This window comes from Toxotes jaculatrix, chromosome 13 (genome assembly GCF_017976425.1).
Source record: "Toxotes jaculatrix isolate fToxJac2 chromosome 13, fToxJac2.pri, whole genome shotgun sequence".
NCBI classification, from domain to species: domain Eukaryota; kingdom Metazoa; phylum Chordata; class Actinopteri; family Toxotidae; genus Toxotes; species Toxotes jaculatrix.
Window position 1 is genome coordinate 11,450,602 of NC_054406.1, and position 19,001 is coordinate 11,469,602.

Below are 19,001 nucleotides of genomic sequence, written 5' to 3' on the forward strand. Positions count from 1 at the left end.
GTTCATTAAATTTGCTGAATTGAAAGGGAGATAAGGGCTTTTTTTTAAAAAAATTATTACTTTATAATAAGCCCTCACTATTAAGCAAGTGTTATTAGTCACAGTGAGATTTTAGTGAAAAAAACTACAGTGACTCCAATTATCAGAAGTTAATCAGTTGAGGGATATATACATCTAAATATACACTCGGTATCAGTGATACAATAAAAGAAATGAATATGGCAGCAACAACAATAATATTAATAATAATAATATTAACAATACCAATAATAATAATAATAATGACCATAATAATCATAAAACTATAATAATAGTAATAATAATAATAATAATAATATAGTTTCAGTCCAAAACTGTTTTAATATTTTCTTTAAACTAATTAAATGGGCTGTACAGGTAAAGACTAATAAGGGGGAAAAAAAATCAGTAACATCATTAGTCTTGCTGCTGGTGGGTAATTTGAAGATCTGAAAGACATGACACCTGCAGTAGAATAATGTTTTAATGTTTACAAAAACTCAGACTTGGAAACATTTTAATTCTAATTCTTCATAAAGGTCGAAAGCAAACAACCTAAAAAACATTTAACATCAAATCATGTTTTCACAGCAAAGTATTAAATTCAAAACTGTGGATATTTAGTTTACAGAACATTATTTCCTTGCCACAAGTTCCAGGATGGAGGTTATTTTGTCCAAGTTCTTGGAGTACCGAGAGCCCCTGTGCATCCTGATTTCTTGTTCCATGTGTAGGGGAGGTGAAGAGGAGTGGGAGCCAAAATACTCCTCAGCAGCAGGTCGGTAGTCACAAGGATGCATGGGTTGTTGAAACCGTTCAGGATAATGTACTGGCTCATCTCGGTTAGCATGTGATGTGGAAGACATTTTGGAACTCCTAAAAGTCTCTGAAAGAAAAACACCAGGAAAAGAACTTAACTGTAAAATGAGAAGTGGAAAAATGCTGAATTCTTTTTGACAGAGAGAACAGGAATACATAGCTTATTGTTAATCACAACATAAATTTATCACATAATAAAATAAAAATAATCACCCATGACGAATAACTCTAAACTCAAAAAATAACTCAAAAAACATACTTATTGAGGTATGCATGAACTAATGCCTGGTACGCTGCCCATAGAAAATCATTTATAAGAAGTTCAATAGACTGCGATGTTATATATAATACCTTCACAATCTTCATAACGCCTTCTATTCATGTGTCCAGATTCACTGCGTACAGGATGGTGGTATTTCTGGAGTCGTTCATCCGGTATATACTCATACTGCTTCCAGTCTTGTCGTCTGTGATCATCTTTGAAACTGAAGTCCTGTGGTGGTCTAAGGTCTGAGTCTCCTAAGAGGGTTCTCTCATAATGGTGTTGTGGAGACAGCTGCGGGACCGGCCTTAAGCTGTTGAAGTCAGAGTTGTTGAGGACTCCTCGACTTTGGTTGTTCTGCTACAACAACAAAAACACATTCTTCCTTTATTTTCTACAGTTCTGCAGAGAGGCACAGACTTCAAGTACATGTTCATTAGAAAAAGTGTGCAGGCGCCTTGTGCAGGGTGACACATACCACCGTTTTCTCTGATTTTTTGGACTTGAATTCTTTAAGAAGGCTACAAAGTTTGTTCTTCAGGAAGTCAGCTTCCTCTGCATTCTCAATTTCAATGTTTTTCTAGAAGGGGAAAAAGTGAAAAGGAAAAAGACAGTTAAGCTCCCCTCCATGGCTCCATAATCTCACTGCTACGTGTGTGGCAAATACATATTCATGATCTTACCAGCATATCAAAGACACCTTCTGACACAGAGCCTCCTCTTTGGTAGCTTTCTGTATGATGTGGGCTCTTAAAACAAAGCAATAGGTTTGACATCAATAACACTGAACTAGTGAGAACAGGTTTTAGATTACTGTAGTTGGAAGTATAAAATATCAGCAGGTCACTAGTTAATATGAGTACTTTAATTTTACAATGAACAACCTGTGATTCTGTGGGATGTTGTGTTCTGTGGATTTCAGGTCTCAGTGGTACACTAACTGGTCTGGGACAACCGCCAAACTTTGGATCGGGAGGGACATGTTTATCTTCGAATCTTAGAGGAGAAATCAAACATGTCCAGAAAAGTTATGTATGAAGATGAAAACAGAAAGCATTCAGTCAAACAATATAAAAGATACACATTTCAAAAGATCTATAAATAAACAACCGGTTACATCATCACTCACATCTCCTTTATCATGTCCACCTCCTCATCAGTGGCATCAGAGAAGCGACTTTTTCTTTTTCTCTTACTATGTCCCTGATCATTGGCGGCCCCTGTCAAAAAGCACCTGAATGGCTCTGGGATGCCAGACAAGGTCCTAGTGACTTCCACTCGTCTCTGGGAAGGAGGGGGTCCAGTTCTGCTTGGTCCAGGGTTAGAAACTGTTATCTCTTGATGTAGTTCTCTCATTTTGTGCTGACAGTTTCTAATAATATTAAACAAATGATCATGCGATTGTTCATTCTCTGTGGGTGTGGGAAAGCTCCTCCTCTTGGCCTCTGGTTCACTTGATCCGGGCCTACTTGCTCTATTCACACTGTCATGTCTGCCAGACTTCCTGTCCAGAGACCACTGGTCTTCATCTTCTGGGTACGCCGGCTGTGAGGGCTTATACTCAGCAGAATGAACTCGCCCTCGCCTCACTTCCTCGCAGTAGAACTCTTTCAGAGGATCTCTTTCCGGGTAGGGCCTTCTGTGAAGAGGAGCCTCCTCTGGGTAATACTCTACACGCAAAGTCTGGTCACGGCGCATCGGCATCTCCTCCCTAGGATCATACCTGGTGATGCTACCCGGCTCAAGTGTAGTTCTTGCCTGTGGATTTTCAACATATTCCTCTTCATAATCCCTACGTCTATACATATCATTTTCCCGGTAATTTGCCCTGCACAGCTCCTTTTCCATGTGGTCACGGCTGAGACTGTCCTCCGGTTGGTACATCTGTCTGTTTCTGTTCATGTATGGTTCATCTGGGTGGAACTGGGGTGTATTTGGGTAAACTGGGGAAGACCTCTGTCGGTGAGAGTACTCATCCTGATAGTCCTTGACTTCCATTACATGTGATGGGACGTCTCGGGTCAAATTTCGATCCCTATTTTGTTTCTGCCTTGGGTGAACTATGAAACAGGAGTACACATGCAGTTTAAGTAAAGAAACAACTATAGTATAGACTCATTTGCATATTTATTATAAATAGGCCCTTTATAGCTGCAATGGCCCTCAACCACATGCTACATGTGTAACTGTAGGTGAAATTAGGCAGAGTATTCTTCTGATGTATAGCAGTGGTCATGCGTTATTTGTTGAGTATTACATTTAACATTGCTGGTATGAGCTATTTTTTTAAAATCAGGATGTATTCAATGAAAAGCTTCTGCCTTTACAAAACTGAATATACCTCTTGAGATGTTGAGCTTGCCTTCAACTCCTCTTTTCAGCATTGGCTGAAACACAACACAAAGAACATGTTACTCTTAAAATTAATTTAGGATTTTAAAAGCACATTCAGCATGTGTGGTTACTGAAATCTGTATGTCCCACCACTGGTTTTCCTCGTCCATCTTGTCTCTCTATTATTTCTGCTCTGGCTCGTATGATCTTTCCTCCTTGGGTTATTATGGATTGTTTATCCCAGGTCACCAAGTCTGGCCTTTTCAGTTCCTGCATAAACACAAAGATCTTGCTTTGTTTCATGTTCTTAATTAAAAAGCAAAGAAAACACTCAAAACTTTCAACTGTAGTTTTCTGAAAATGTTCACAATACTTTACCACGTATTTCTGCCTGTGTTTACGTCCAATCACATGGTGGACCATTTCTGATAGGTTTGCGCTCTGATGACATAGCCTGCATAAGTATCTGGGTCCTGCTTGTTGGTCATTACAAGGCACTTCATCCAAAAAGTTTAAACCTAAGAAATACATGCAGAAATAAAGTTAAACAGGGATCAAATTAATGTGGAAACAAAATAAAAATTGTTCAAAATTTTGTATGTTATTCACCAATGATGGGCTCATCGAGCTTCAAGTAATCCAGATACTGTAAAATGTCCTTAAATTCCGGTACGATGTGTTGTCTGACTGCAAGCCCTGAGAGACCAAAACACTGGTAGTTAGCAAAGGAAAATGTTACAACCGAGTGGTTTTTAAAGATCATATAGTATAGTGTACAGTTTAAAATATAAGTGTAGAATACATTTACAGTGTTGTTTACCTGACATCATATATCATCTGTAAGACTGACTCACTTTGCAGGTTAGATCACAGTACAGTACTCTACTGTGATGTTTATTTTTAATGTAATTTTTCTGTATTTTAGATAGAGCTGCTACCCACTTCTGTGTGTAATCTTCTCCAGACTACTGTAACAAGAAAGACTACCGCTGACAAGAGAGAAGCCTAGTTACATGAGATTTGTTTTGAACCGAGCGTTGAGTTTGCAAAATTAAGTGCCTCAATGTGCACTTGATGTCACAACCATCTCCCTTAAGCCTTCTTAGTGGTTGATCTCATATCCCATGCGTATGACAGGGAAAGAGGTGTAAAGAAGGAAGTGTGTGAAGACTGCTGTACTGTAGCTGCAGCAAAAAAGGTTGAGCTCTCCAGTTTACATATTGTCATCAGACATCTGACAACTGCAAATGAGTAACCATACATTATTTTATTTTATTTTTTTACGCATGAGCTCCAGTGGTACAACTCCGAACACTTCAGTTCAAATTCTGCTTACTTACATCAACACAGAAGTGATCTCTTTGAAACAAACAGGGGATGCAATCTTCTGTATGATGCTGCTTTGCAACAGTCTTCAGGGAAAGAAATGTTGATACAGATGATTTTATGGTGTATAAAAGAGAAAAATGCATTATAGTTTTGGCCTCCTGTGGCATCCATCTTATGACAAAAGCAGCTAAATCTGATTTTGTCATAAGTTACCTCCATGAACCAACAGCAGAGGAAAATGTCTTTTCCATCCATCCCAAAAAAAAATCCCCAAAATGTACAGACGGGTGACAAATTATAGGAAAAACCAACATGTGTCTGAATGAAGTTTTGCTGTAATACTTTCCGCATCCACGAGTAAACGATGGTCCACAAGGGTCCAAGTGACGTAAAATTCATCATCAGAGGGCGTATGCGTGGCTCTGTGCAAACATCCGTGTCACCATAAATTTGCTGTGTCCGCACAGCCATTATGTTTCAAGAGCATCCGGTGGTGCATAGTCCACACCAAGTGGACTCCAAGCTGACAAGAAAGCATTATAAGAAGAAGAACTACGCATCCACAGTGTCTGTAGCTGTCCATGTGAGCATCCACAAGGGAGTACAATTGAGGATTAACACGTCAATCCAAAATCTCCCATAGGGGTTTAATTGGGTTGAAATCTGGTGACTGCGAAGGCCACAGCATATGATTCACATCATTTTCATACTCATCAAACCATTCAGTAAGCCCTTGTGCCCTGTGGATGGGGGCATTTTCATCCTGGAAGAGACCAGTCCCATCAGGACAGAAATGTTTCATCACAGGATAAAGGTGATCACTCAAACTCTTCCCTCTAAAGGGACAAGTGAACCAATACCATGCCAGCAAAATTACCCCCACTGCATAACAGAGCCACCATATCCCCTCACTGCGCGGGTCAAGTATTCAGGCTTGTACAGTCCCACACCCACCCGCTTGTTGAAAATATGGTGAAGGATGACTCATCTGACCATATCAGTTTTTCCACATCTCTGTAGACCAGCGCCTGTGGTTTTCACACCACTGAACTCACAAATGTGCATTCATCTTTGTAATGAGGGGTTTATGCACTGCAACCTTACTATAATATCCCTCACTATGTAATTGTCGGCGGACTGTTCTTGCTGACACAGTCTGATCATGTCCTGCACTGACATTCTCAGTCACCTGAAGAAGAGTTGCTCTTCTGTTTTTCCGTATCTATCGCACTAATGCACGAGCATCATGATCATCAAATGCACGCTGTTGACCACAATTTCCAAAACCTATTTACTGAAATCTTTCCCATAGATCCAAATGCAGATGTCACTTTAGGAACAGTTCCTATTGAAACCCTAGCCAGTTGGAGGATACAAAATCTGGGCCTGCTCAGCATGTTATACATGCCACAGAGCATGACTCTATATTGCTTAATTGTACCATGCAGTGCACCTGAATGAAAGCATCTGCATTTGTTATGTTTCTCTACTCATTCATTCGGGTTTTTCTCTTTAATCTTTCAGCCATCTGTAAGTTCACTTCAAGTATGAGCATGCCGCAGCTATTTGCTCAGTACAGAAGTCCACTTTTCTGTATTTGAGCTTCCATCACATGCTTTTTCACATGCTTTTTCACGTAACTCTAGAACATGATTCTCAAGGCAGCATTGTCGAGAAAGTGCACAGGTGTCTCTGGGAAGCATTTCTGTGGCTGTTTCTTTTGTATGCAAGCTTGTTTGTTTCAGCTTGTTTGATGTGCAGGGGTGCATAACACGTTGTTGACATTTAGGGTATGAAGCTCCAATGAAAGCCTCCATGACCTAAGGTTACCCATAATGCAGTTCTTTGCATAGACCTACAGAGATTTTTACTTGCATTTGTCATCATCTAATGACGTAGCCAGTGACCAGCAGAGTCAGGATGATTGCAGCTGAGTGTTAGTGCACTCATGCCAAATCTGGCTACAGTAGGTTTTGGGGTCACCATGCAGACATAGATGGACTTGCGCTGCCCATTTTGGTCGAAGCCTCGTTTGAATGATGGGTGAAAGAATGGTGTTTTTGATGAAGGTGAAAAACAGTTTTGCCCACAGAGGGTAGCATGATTCAAATACCAAGAACTATTGTCATGCTGGAAATTATAAGGTAAACAGCGGAACACCTGTTGTCCACTGTTTTGGGGGTACAGATCGGGCTGATATAAATTAGCTCCAGTTAGCTGCACTCCAGTGCGCTTTTGGCCAGTTTCAGTACCCAGGATCAAATCAGTTTAACCGGGCCAGATCTGGCACATCATTCATTACTAGACCTGCACTAGCTTGGCAATCAGACGTGCTGGATTTATGCAGCTGGAAAACTCTTTTCTCTGCAAACTACCTGTGTTGAATAACTGTCCAACATGAACTTTGTATCCAAGTATGTGAACACTTCTTTCCAAACCCACAGGCATAAATCTGCAGCTATAGCAGCATCCACTCTTCTGGGAAGGCTCTCCACAAGATTTTGGAACCTGGCAAGGATCTGCTCTCCTTCAGCCACAAGAGCATTAGTGAGGTAGGGGGCTGATGTCGGGCGATAAGGTTGGCGTTCCCATTTACCTCAAAGGTGTTCAAGGGGATGAGGCAAGGCCTTTGAGCAAGCAAGTCAAGATTCTCCTTTATGAAACTGAGAGGAAAAATAACGTTTGTATACCTGCCTTTAAAATGCCAGAACACATTTTCAAGTACAATACAGTGAAATAAAAAAAAAAAACATGTCATCGTTTGGGTTTGAGTTCATAACCATACTACAAAGATCAAAACCACTGACAGATCTGGACTAAAACTGCAGCCCATTAAAACTAGTCAACAAATCAAAGTGACCTCTGTTACCTTCATGTGAACAGACAGCAGTATGCCCAAAGCCAGAACAGAACAAAATGACAAAGCAGAAGTTGAAGTCTACTTACCCGCAGCAACAAGGGCATCCTCTTTCTGCCAGGAATGAAAGGAGAGCAATAAAAATCAAGTCAATCAATGGCTGGGTAAATAGGACACTGGTAAGAGTTCACCACTCCTAAAAACAGAGAAAAGGTTATATCACGGAAAAAAGACATTTTTTAACACGGAACTGTTCACCAAAACCACAGCTCATTTGAGGTGCAGCACAAGTACGTTTCCTCACCTGTCTTCTTTAAGTTTTTTTTTTTTTTTTCATAACGAGTGCATAAGAAAATAAAGTAGTAAAGGAGAAAGGAGCATGTCCTCCTGCACGTAACTGGACATATTAAGCCGCCTTACAAGGAAAAGCTTATAATAATGGTGAAAGACAAATGTGAAAATCGATATCAAGGAACTCAAGGCCTTGAGGAAGACTGACAAAACTGTACCTCCAACCGAAGGTAATTTTTAAGAATCAAGTAATTTTTCTTCAGACTTGCAAGCATAACCACAGTGACTGTGGATAGGCAGTGAGCTCTGCCAAAATGCAGCTCACCACTCAGCAGTGTAGTGTAGATTTCCTCATCTGTAGTGATGAGTTTGTGAAAGTATTATCCATGTTTATTCATTATCGGTCCTCCACGTCTGACTTTCTAGTTGTACAGAGCGAGAAAACTCTGAGAGTGAAGTCAGTCGTCTCAGTTGTCAAATCTTCCCTCCAAATCATGAATCTTCAGAGTCCCTTGTGATTGGCTTCCTTTAAAAATGTAACAAACTGTCCTGTGCAAGACCATAATGATATTCATGTTTGACCTTGATGTGTCGCAGTTTTTGGTCAAATCAAAAGCCATGACATAAGATTTCTGGAAATATTACAAATTGCTGGCCTGCCAAATGTCCAGAAGGGGTTGAAAACATGTTTTTTCATGTGAACCAGAAAGAGAAAGTTGCCGGATCATTCAAGCTGATGTGGTACAGTGGCTCAAGGATATTCTCCAGATAAAACAAACCATGAAAAGGAAATCAATGCAGAGCGGTTACATAGCATGTTTTTCATAAACAAGAAACCTGTGGTTCTTGCCAACTAGTTGTGTCCATCACAAGTGTCCACATATGATGATGTCAGACAACATGAGGGAGGGGATTTGTTTCCTGCTATGAGTTTTATCTAGAAACTGTGGAAGACTTGTGATTGAATGCAAAAACACTAGTCACAGTAAAATTGCTCATTAACTTACAGGGCTATCAGTGGATGATTAAACATAACTTTAGTATTGCAAAGCTTTCTGCACCAGTAAATGGCGCCGTGTACCTTTATGTGTCCTGTTGTGGTCAGGTGTATCTTGTACAAGGTTTCTCCTCTTATGGATTTTTCACAGCTCTGGAGTAAAACAGAAACCCTTCACCAGTTAGTATCACAGGTAAAAATCAATGGTATAATATACAGTCAACTGCTAGTTTATTGGGTAAACTGCTAAATAATAAAGCAGTCTTTATAAGCTATAAATGAAGTGGATACAATCTCTTAGCACATCGCAGTATGAGTGGTTTATTTAAGACCACATAAAGTATGGCTAGTTAGCTTATAAAATTAGCACCTGAGTGTAGACACTCACTATAACATCTGTGAAAGCCATGCTGCCATTCTTTCTTAAGCCTTGTAGCCACGGACTTCACGAAGTGCTGTTAACGTTAGCTAACTTACCGTGCATTCAATAAATCCAGCCTCGTCGTCGTAAGGCGTTTCAAATTTGTTCATTGTTGGATGTTTTCCGTCTGAAACAGCGTTAACGCTGCCCTCTCTGAGTAACCTGCTAGTAGCTTGGAAAACGTTTAACTAGCTAGCGAACGTTACCATGTTCATACGTTAATGACAAACTTTACAATGGCAACGCCTTTGGGAATTAAGGTGCAAGTTAGCAGTGCGCGATGTGTTATTTTGCTAACACTAACTATTGTACTAGCATACGTGTTGTTTATATTCTAGCATCACTGTGCTTCTTCTTCTTCCTCCTCTTATTTGCGGCAGACTAGGCACGGTGTAATGCATTGCTGCCTCCCACCGGAGCAGTAACGTCGTTGCTACTTCGTTGCATAGCCTTCAGTTGGTCACTACGTTTTACACAACTAACGACATTGGAAAAAAAAAAAGCTTACTTCCTGTGAGTTTGTGAAGTTGGCCCTAAGAAACCAACATGAGCGGGGTCGTCTTAGCGCCGAGCCACTTCCTTTAAAAAAAAAATAACGGTAATCAAAACGAAAGAATCCCGTGGAAAACAACAGATATGTTGATGGACGTCCGTTTACGCCCCCTGTTGGACAAGACCACGGCTGAAATTAGATTCAGTGTCATCCACCACAGACAGGACTGCAAATATTTGTACGTTTCCTGTTTATTTGGTTCTTAGAGTAATGTGCTTCATAGTAACAAAAACAAACAGCTGTTTGTATGTCTGGCTTTGGAAACTGGGGCACTTCTCAAGCTGTGTGAAGTATCAGCACAGCGCTCAGTAGACCTAGGATTAAACTATGAAGCAGAATGTTACAGTAAACAAGTGAACAAACTCCTCCGATTCATTATTTCAGTACTGTGTAGGTATGGGCAACTACAAAGACATGACTGTACAGAGGTAAATCAGTAATCTGAATGGCCATGACCATGTCCAAGCCATGTTCACATGGATAGAAATCATGAGTACATAAAGGTCCATCATATTTACATGCAATTCTGAATATGTACACTCACCAGTGATTTACACGCCCCTCTCACAAAGAGGCTTTATGTAAATTATAATTACATACGTTTGCTTTTAGGAGCACGGCTTACTGCTCAGCTTCAGAATGTGGTTTTCTCATGGTTTTCACAAGTACACCATTCTCTTCGGAGGCCACATCACACTGCATAAAAAGAATGATTCAAGTTTGAAAAACCTCTGCAATAATCTATAACCGAAAGCGAGAAAGAAAGAGTATGGAAAATCATGAAAGGAATCCAAAATACTGAAAATTATTATGAATGATCACACTAAAGGGATATACTCTGGTGCATTATCTTAGGTCACAATAAATACAAAAATATCACACCAGCATCATCCATACCACTTTAAAGCTGTCAAAGTTAGGTGGGCAGGGGCCAAAGCATGAGAGGCCAGTGTCTGATTATAAATCTTCATGTACAGTGTACTGATAACATACAGCACAAGGAGATGAGCTCACAGACAGAAAAAAAGACGCTTCTGTTAATAAAAGCCATGTGGATAAATAATCTGTTCCAGGACAGAAGGAGAACCACAAGGTCACCGTACAGGGACACACAGACGCTTTCCAAAATCAAAAACAGAGGACTATGGCAAAAGTCAGATCAAATATCTAAGAGACGGGATGAGATGTTTCAGTAGCAGGAGGGTTGGGTATAAGGTGAGGAGGTGAAACTTCAGTCAGTCTGAAGGGTTGTAGAGTCCTCCTGGAAGATTGTTCAGACGAGAACGCAGCTCCTTCCGGACCTGGGTCACTCTCGCCAGTTTACGTTTGTATTCCTGAAAAAGTCAACATCAGAAAAGTCTATCAGACATTTTTTTTTCTTGGTAATGACAAATAATGGACTGACATGTAAATAAAAAATCTAAATGAAGGGCATGAAGACTGCAAAAAAATGGAAATATTTGTAAATCATGTGGTAATTTTGTTTTGCATTGTACATTGGAGAATATGATGTTAGCTGAAGGTCCAACTGAAGCTGAATTACAGAAGTTTAGATTCTCAGCCAAAGACTTCAACCAAACATGTTGTGTTTTCCCTTACAGTTCATCTCATTTGAAAACAGCACCATATAAATGTAAAATTGTTATGTGAGCTTTTAACACATTCATCTGTCCTCTTTCAAACCACTGAATGTATGCTGAGATTAAATTTTATTTATATATTTATACATACATACATATATCTGTATCACTGTATTTACCTCAGGTTCGTGATTAACTTGCTTCATGGTTTACTTTCATACACATCTATGAAACAAAAAACCTTCCAGTGGCTTTTGAGAATATACTAAACTAGGAGGACTCAAGTATTTTTAGGTTTTTAACATCTTTAACGACAACAAAACAGCAGGACAAGTATTATATCGAAATCTGGACAGGGCCTGTTTCCACAAGTCAGAAAATGAGGAATAACTAAATGATTTCACCTGATTCAACGATTTTAACACCTTAAAGACACAGTAACACAAAGTGTCACTCAAATGATTTATCTCTGCTCCAGCTTTGTTGCACGTCTCTTTTAAGATGTTAATGTATATGATTGTGGAACAGCTGATGCACATAGGTGTGATGTGCAAGCAGAACACATTTCCTCAGGCCACAGGATGCCTCAAAGTTCAGTGTCAGTCACAGATTTCCAAAAGAAAAAGAATATTTGTGTCTTTTCATTTGTGTCTATACCAGGATTCCTTAAACATGAGGCCTCTTTTCTAATGTTTTGGTTTGACCTGTAATATTTTGAGCACATCAACTACTTCTACTGAAATTAGCTCAATTCAAACCTTCAGTGTGTAGCTGGCATTTATTGTGTCAATGCCACAAATAAAACTTGCTGTTATCGCAGAACATCTTTGAAAATTCAAAGTATGTACACACCACCAGAAGCCGTAAGTGTTAGAGCAAAATAAAAGCACTCACAAAATTATTTTCATTTTTTATTTTCATTTTTTTATTACAAAAGACTTGACTGGGTGTAGATACAAATATGAGATTGTTATCCTCTTGTTATCCTGTGAATAAAAGCTGGACAGTTATTGTCACCACAAAATAAGCATGGTTGTGAGAAAACAAGAAAATCTGTAGTGAGGTTTTTCAAGGCCAATCACTTAATCACACACTGATTTGGTCGATACTTATCTTGTGGGAAGTACACACTGAGTGAACTGAGCTAAATAAAAACAAAAAGAAAGAAAGAAAAAAAGAGGCTCAAAGGACCAAGCATTTCCCAGAGCCAAGGGAAAACCTCACTTAGATGTGTGAAGTGTGTATCTAATTAGGCATGTTTCCTGTTTGTAATGCTAGCAGGCCTAAGACTCAAATTGAAATCTAGCACTGTGGTTCAATAATGAAACAGGCACTCTGCAGATGTATGCAACATGCTGAAATACATGAAAAGAAATGTTACTTCACGTTGGCAAACGAGACAGGCAAGCACACAGCTACACAGACACATGAACACAAGGTGAGGCAGACAAGACAGACACATATAAAAGAAATGAAAGAAAGAAAGTGATTTACGCACTTCAAGTTTCTGCTCGTTCTGGGCCAGGCCGTCCTTCTGGCTTTGCAGGAAGACCGTTAGTGTGCGCGTGAGCTGCCTCCTATCATCAATTTCTGCTGCCAAGCGACCGCTGTAGTCTGCCAGCAGCATGCAGGCCTCCTCCACCAGCCGGGAAAGCCGCTCCCCCGATTCTTTATCTAAATCACAGAAAGCACACAGAGAGCAGGGCACAATGCTTCAATATGACAAGCTTAGAGGGTTCAGCTGGAGGTCAGTCAGTTGTCCATCAATAGTCTTAGAAGGTAAATAGCAACTGCATAATCACTGGCAACCCAAACATTGTTTCCTATGATAGATTGAGGTTTGTCTGTTGAGGTGAAGGTAAGGACGCTATACTGTGGAGCCTTTAAATGTACAGTCAGACCAAACTTAAAAACTCTAAACCATACACACTTACTGAGCACTTTATTAGGAACACCTGTCCACTTTCTTATTCAGCCAATCATGTGGCAGCAGTGCAATGCATAACATCATGCAGATAGAGGTTCATTTTATCTTGTAGGAAGATTAAACACCAGAACGGGGAAAAAAATGTGATATCAGTGACTTTGACCGTGGCATGATTGCTGGTACCTGTCAGGCAGGTTTGAGTGTTTCTGAAACTGCAGATTTTGTGGGATTTTCGCAAACAACAGTCTCTAGATTTTTTTACACAGAATAATGTGAAAAACCAAAAACATCGCAGTGAGCAGCAGTTCTGTGGACGCAACCACCTTGTTGATGAGAGAGGTCAGAGGAGAATGGGCAGGTTGAAGCTGACAGAGAGGCTACGGTAACTCTGATAAAAAACACTTTTTACAACTGTGGTGAGCAGAAATGCACAACACGTCCAACCTTGTGGTAACAACAGCAGGAGACCACGTCAGGTTCCACTCCTGTCAGCCAAGAATAAAAATCTGAGGCTGCGGTGGGCTCAGACTCACCAAAACTGGACTGTTGAAGACTGGGAAAATGTAGACTGGTCTGGTGAATCTGGATTTCTGCTGAGGCTGCAGATGGTAGGGTCAGAATCCATGGACTTAGCCTGCACTGTGTCAACAGTCCAGACTGGTGGTAGTAGTGGAATGAGGTGGGGAATATTTTCGTGGCCCTTAATAGCAATCAATGACCATGTGAACACCACAGCCTATCTGAATATTGGTGTTGTTCATCCCTTTATGACCACAGTTTGCCATCTTCTAATGGCTACTTGCGGCATGACAACACTCCATGTTACAAAGCAAAAGTTTTCTCAAACCAGTTTCATGAACATGACGATGAAACTCGTGGTCCTGTGTATTTCAATGGCCTGAATCCATTAGAATACCTTTGGGACATGGTAGAACAGGAGACCTGCAGCATGAATGAGCACCTGATATTATGTGATGCAATCATGCCAACATGGGAACATCTTGTGGAATCCATGCCACAAAGAGCCGAGGCTGTTTTGAGAGCAAACGGAGGCTCTACCCAGTATTAGTATGGTGTTCCTAATTAAGTGCTCTGTGAGTGTATGTACAGTACACAATAATGTCCTGTGTCCTGCCTCCCACCTGTGATCCTGTGAAGCAGTGACGTGTCCTGCACCTCAGCGGGAAGGGAGGAGATTCGCTGACGCAGCACTGAGTCGCCAGAGGCTGCATTTTCCAGCTCCTGCAGAGCTCGGATTAACTCTGCTGTCTGAGGTAGCAGGTGAAAGGCGCAAAGGGATGAGAGAAGTAAAAGAAGAAGAGGGCTTGGTTAATGACCAGCTATGGTAAGTGTGTGTCAAATTTGAAAAACATTTAATAAGAAACTAAGTATCAAGACACAGATCCACCCAGAAGCAGCTGTACCAACTGTAAAAGAGTATCATTAAACGACCTCTATGTGTTTTATCATTCCATTAACATCCTGTATTTATGGCAACACTGTTTGTCTAGAGCAGCACCTGTGGGGGCTCAGCTGGGGAGCTCTGGGAGGCAAAGTCCTCATCATCTGGTTGGATCTCCTCATATGACCTCTTCTTAGCCTTCTTTTCACCATCTGTGATTTGCAAGAAAAGGGCAGAAGGTAACAAAAAAAAAAATTAGATGAAGAACTACAGTTCTCTAGCTTGCGAAATGGTGCACATTTTATGCTGTGAAATGCAGTGCAACTTTACAACTTCACAGTCTCCATCTGGCCATAAAGTAGATTAATTATGAAGCATATTTATATTAATATTAATTTATATTTAAGTTTTTTATGATCAGAATTCATCCTGTCCCATAAGTTTAGCAGCAAAGGAAGGTTTGACAAGACAAAGCCAGTGAGGTTTAAACCTGCAGATTGGCGGTGTAGGCAGTCACATGAGCATATTGTTGTGAGGAGAAAGTATGCAGACCTGGTTGGGTGCTGGGTGAGCATTTCTTTACGAGCCTGCACAGGTTAGTGTTGCGTGAACTTACATAGGACTTGTGAGAGCTGATCCAGCAGGTTGTTCTCGTACACAGCTCTCTCCTGCCAGATGGACAAAACCCGACCCAACTGTTTCTTACAGCCCTCCTCGCCCTCTCTGGACAGGAAAACAGAACAGGCATACACTTTAAGGAGCTCAGTAAAACTCAGCTGATGGTACAAATGGATGATGCGGACAAAAATACACGACCAGTCCAAAGTTTTAGAACACCAACAACCTAAATCTTACTCTCAAAAAAAAAAAAAGGTGACTCAACAATGCATTCTGGAAAAGTGGTGATGTTAAATCTGACCTGTAGACATGTTTGAATGCATCAGTGATGACCGGTGCAAAGTCCTGGGTGAACTCTGGTCCTTTTTTCTTGCTGTTCTGAATGACGTCATTGGCCAAGTAAAGGAAGGTCAACTTGCGGGATACCTGAGCTGCATGCATTCAAATGTACACATACACATATTACAGTGAGGCATTTGACTATTATGTAAAAGACTGAACTGTAAAATCAGGGCCAAGCAACACAGTGATATGTTTCAATAAAGAAAAGGTGTGTTTTGACTCATAGGTAAATATATCATAAGCTAATAAGTAACAACCCATTATTTAAACATACTAAAAATAAGCATTATTTACAACAAGAAAGTGAAAAGTAAAATGATTACAAGAAAGAAACTGTAAATGCAATTCCGTGTTTTTCCCAACAAGCCAGAACAGTAATCACTTCACAGCAATCAGTCACAACTAAGAACAAAATCCATAAAGTAACAACCACTTAATCACACACTTCATTCTTCACTATAGCTACACATAGTCTCAAGGGCCAGAATGTTGAAGATTTTACTGTCACAAGTAAATTTTACTGTCTCCTCTCTAAAGGCACAGCCTGTTTTTTGTTTTTTTTTTACATCTTTTCCATTTGGGTTTTATCCATCAACCTATATTTTATGGCACAGTGATAACATGCAAGTAATAATGCACACATCTTTGTTGTTTTTGGACAGGCCACAGTGAACACTAAGATAAGAATAAAGCTCCAGAGAAATGTGCCATCTCTATCCCCATTGCTATTAAAGCTGCACACTCCTTTCAGTCCTCAGACAAGGCTCCTAAAATACAACATCCACTTGAGATATCATTAGGCTGTTGAGTAGCACCCCAAGGAAAAGTGTGCCTGTATTAGCTACAGCTACAGCAACACCTGACGCCCATACAAGAGGCTTTTTCAAACTATTTCCGAAAAAACACTTTCAACTGCTCAGTCACGTGCTTGTATTGTAACTGCATCTACTCATTAACTTTAAAGCCAGCATTTACTGTTATGATTGAGTGTGAATAAGTTTGCTCACAATATCAGTCACAGTACAACTTTAGTACAAAATAAAGTTGTTATTTTACTCCTTCAGATGCTATCTAATGGCTACGCCTTAAAGTATGTCACTCACTGACTTTTACCATAACATACCTTGTATCCTTAAATTTTCAGTGGAGCATTTTAAGCTTCTGGGACTTATTTTAAAATGTATGTCAACTTGAGGGAGAGAACAAAATTACAAAAAAGAAACGTCTAAGAAACCACTTCTGGCCCAGCTTAAGTTCCCCAGAGAGAGGACATCCATCTCAGCAGCTACAAACAGCAGTGGTAGCATGAGTAGCACTGACGAACTGTAACATTTGAGGTTAAGTTCTAATAGTCCTGATCCATGAGCATCACGCTATCCTGATGGTCCCACTTATCTCCCATTATTCAGAGTTCTGAAAGTGTTAGATCACTCGAGGAAAGGTGAACCTCTCTGGTATCAATAAGGCAAAAATTTAAAATAAAAAAAACACAATTTACAGAGAAGGGTGACATGACTACTATTCTAGTTTATATTATTCACATAATATCAATGTTCATCATTTAAGTTTTAAGTTTATTTTTTTTTATTCCTTATTCATTATTATTTTCTCTTGCAAATTCATATTTCTAACATTTATTCGTTAAAGCTGCATTAATTGATTCCTTGGCCACTTGGGGGCAGTAGAACAAGAGGTAAACACAACATTAACATGCTACCACCTTCTACAGCTGCTACATTCCCTTACATTTAGAGCCTTGATGCTCTGTTTTGGACTCCACTATCTCCAGACTGAAAACTTGCACTTTGTAGCTGCTAAATGCTAAATTCTGTCAATCTTCCATTCGGAGGTGGAACATGTGGGTTCGTCAGAGCTTTTTCGCTGAAAACAGCAGGAGGCTGATGACAGCGGCGTTTGCGGGCCAGAAAACAAAAACAATGAGTTGAAAGAAGCTAAAACGCTCTGCAGAGCTGAGAGCAGCTGCTGAGCTGGGTGGTACTTCTCTGTGGGTTCATCACTACGAGCAACACCTTTCACACTATACATAGCGATTGGCTCATTTGTTAACAGAAACTTTTTATTGCTGCAGCTTTAAGAACAGTGTAATGGGAATTTAATATCTGCAATAAACAGGTCGACTTGAATGGCACCTCATAGCCGTGCACGACGGTCTTACATCAGGCCAAAACAACTGAGAGACTATGACCTCGTCTACCAAGGCTAACATCAGGGTTGTACAAATTTAGAAAGCCACAGCGCCAGTGTCCTCCGTGTCTTTACTAGTCTCGACATGGCTGACACAAAAACAAACCAGCGTTAGATTAGTAACGTGGTTAAAAGCTAGGTTAACGTTACTGTTAAAACAAAACTGGTGAGTCAAAATCTTACAGACTAGTTTTGTTTGAAAGTTGCCAAGCATTAGCAGTTGCTTTGCTAACAACGGCCTGTTGTCTAGTAAGTTTAACATTAGCAAAGATAGTTTGAGATTACCAATAACGCTCTAGCCGAAGTTAGCCGGCTCCCATAGCCAAATGCTACATCTAACTTGTAGAAGCAATGTTATTTACGAGGAACCAGCTAGCTCATGCCATCCTTACCTTTTTTAAGTTCGTTGAACCAAACACTGACAATGGTCTTCGAGTGTTTTCTGTGATGAATGAGCCACAACGACAACGTCTGCACACTTTGCTGGGAGTTGCTAAGCTCGGACAGTTTCTTTTCTAAAGCCGCCTCAGAGAATGCTGACATCTCGACGAGATAAGGGGGGAGTGCGAGACACCGGCAGAGGCAGCTCTGTAAGGTTTCTCCCAGATGTGTTGTCTGCAGCAAGTTAGCCAGTCACCACAAGAATTTTAGCCGTCCAAATTAAATGCCATACGCTTCCTTGCCAATGTTATGGACAGGCTGTGTATGCTAACTAGCTACCGCCGTCGTCTCGGTAGTGTTAAAAGGCGGGGGGACTGCCTCGCTGGCTCCGCTTAGGACAAACCGCACCAGTCTGCAAGAGAGGCGCTTCCGTACGTACTGTTCGACAGCTATGTTGCGTTCATGTCAGATGGAAATTACAGTTACTCCGAAGAAAATCCGCCTGGCAGATATCAGTGACTAAGCATTAGCAGTAATTTGTCAGATTTTTCGCATGCAGGTTGGATCGATTTCTTCTTATGATTGCGGACAAAAGGCTCACATCTCAACTACAGCCGTTTACTTTCATCTTAAATTTGACATTAAAATATTAATAAGAGACTGAT

At 40.4% G+C, this 19,001-nt stretch overlaps 2 protein-coding genes across 4 annotated transcripts; both read right to left on the bottom strand.

The window, feature by feature from the left end:
• Positions 1-488: 488 nt before the first annotated feature.
• si:ch211-13c6.2 (uncharacterized protein LOC100000125 homolog) lies at positions 489-9,660 on the bottom strand. 2 transcript variants are annotated; one of them, XM_041054009.1, is made up of 13 exons: positions 9,385-9,660; positions 8,992-9,060; positions 7,709-7,733; positions 4,043-4,129; positions 3,812-3,951; positions 3,584-3,703; positions 3,441-3,486; positions 2,229-3,159; positions 1,984-2,095; positions 1,783-1,848; positions 1,578-1,679; positions 1,189-1,459; positions 489-904 (listed from the first exon to the last, which is right to left on the bottom strand). In XM_041054009.1, exons 1-13 carry the CDS (start codon positions 9,436-9,438, stop codon positions 654-656), a joined length of 2,274 nt encoding a protein of 757 aa, XP_040909943.1. In that variant the 5' UTR covers positions 9,439-9,660; the 3' UTR covers positions 489-653. The 2 variants fall into 2 exon arrangements, with proteins under 2 accessions (XP_040909943.1, XP_040909944.1); XM_041054010.1 differs by lacking the exon at positions 7,709-7,733 and having other exon boundaries at positions 9,385-9,447.
• A 401-nt stretch (positions 9,661-10,061) lies between these two features.
• LOC121192394 (regulation of nuclear pre-mRNA domain-containing protein 1A-like) lies at positions 10,062-18,738 on the bottom strand. Of its 2 annotated transcripts, XM_041054076.1 has the most exons (7): positions 18,348-18,738; positions 15,710-15,839; positions 15,407-15,513; positions 14,908-15,002; positions 14,531-14,657; positions 12,960-13,135; positions 10,062-11,215 (listed from the first exon to the last, which is right to left on the bottom strand). In XM_041054076.1, exons 1-7 carry the CDS (start codon positions 18,496-18,498, stop codon positions 11,117-11,119), a joined length of 885 nt encoding a protein of 294 aa, XP_040910010.1. In that variant the 5' UTR covers positions 18,499-18,738; the 3' UTR covers positions 10,062-11,116. The 2 variants fall into 2 exon arrangements, with proteins under 2 accessions (XP_040910010.1, XP_040910009.1); XM_041054075.1 differs by lacking the exon at positions 10,062-11,215 and having other exon boundaries at positions 12,401-13,135.
• Between the last annotated feature and the right edge of the window lie 263 nt (positions 18,739-19,001).

Bases quoted from the DNA above. Each gene is read 5' to 3' on its own strand.
- si:ch211-13c6.2 (XM_041054009.1), bottom strand. From the start codon at position 9,438: ATGAACAAATTTGAAACGCCTTACGACGACGAGGCTGGATTTATTGAA. The intron at 4,130-7,708 runs GTAAGTAGACTT...TTGGTCTCTCAG, and splicing joins GGATGCCCTTGTTGCTGCGG to GGCTTGCAGTCAGACAACAC. The intron at 1,460-1,577 runs GTATGTGTCACC...TTGTTGTTGTAG, and splicing joins AAAAATCAGAGAAAACGGTG to CAGAACAACCAAAGTCGAGG.
- LOC121192394 (XM_041054075.1), bottom strand. From the start codon at position 18,498: ATGTCAGCATTCTCTGAGGCGGCTTTAGAAAAGAAACTGTCCGAGCTT. The intron at 15,514-15,709 runs GTCAGATTTAAC...TTTCCTGTCCAG, and splicing joins GCATTCAAACATGTCTACAG to AGAGGGCGAGGAGGGCTGTA. The intron at 13,136-14,530 runs GTGGGAGGCAGG...TCTGTGATTTAG, and splicing joins ACTGCTTCACAGGATCACAG to ATAAAGAATCGGGGGAGCGG.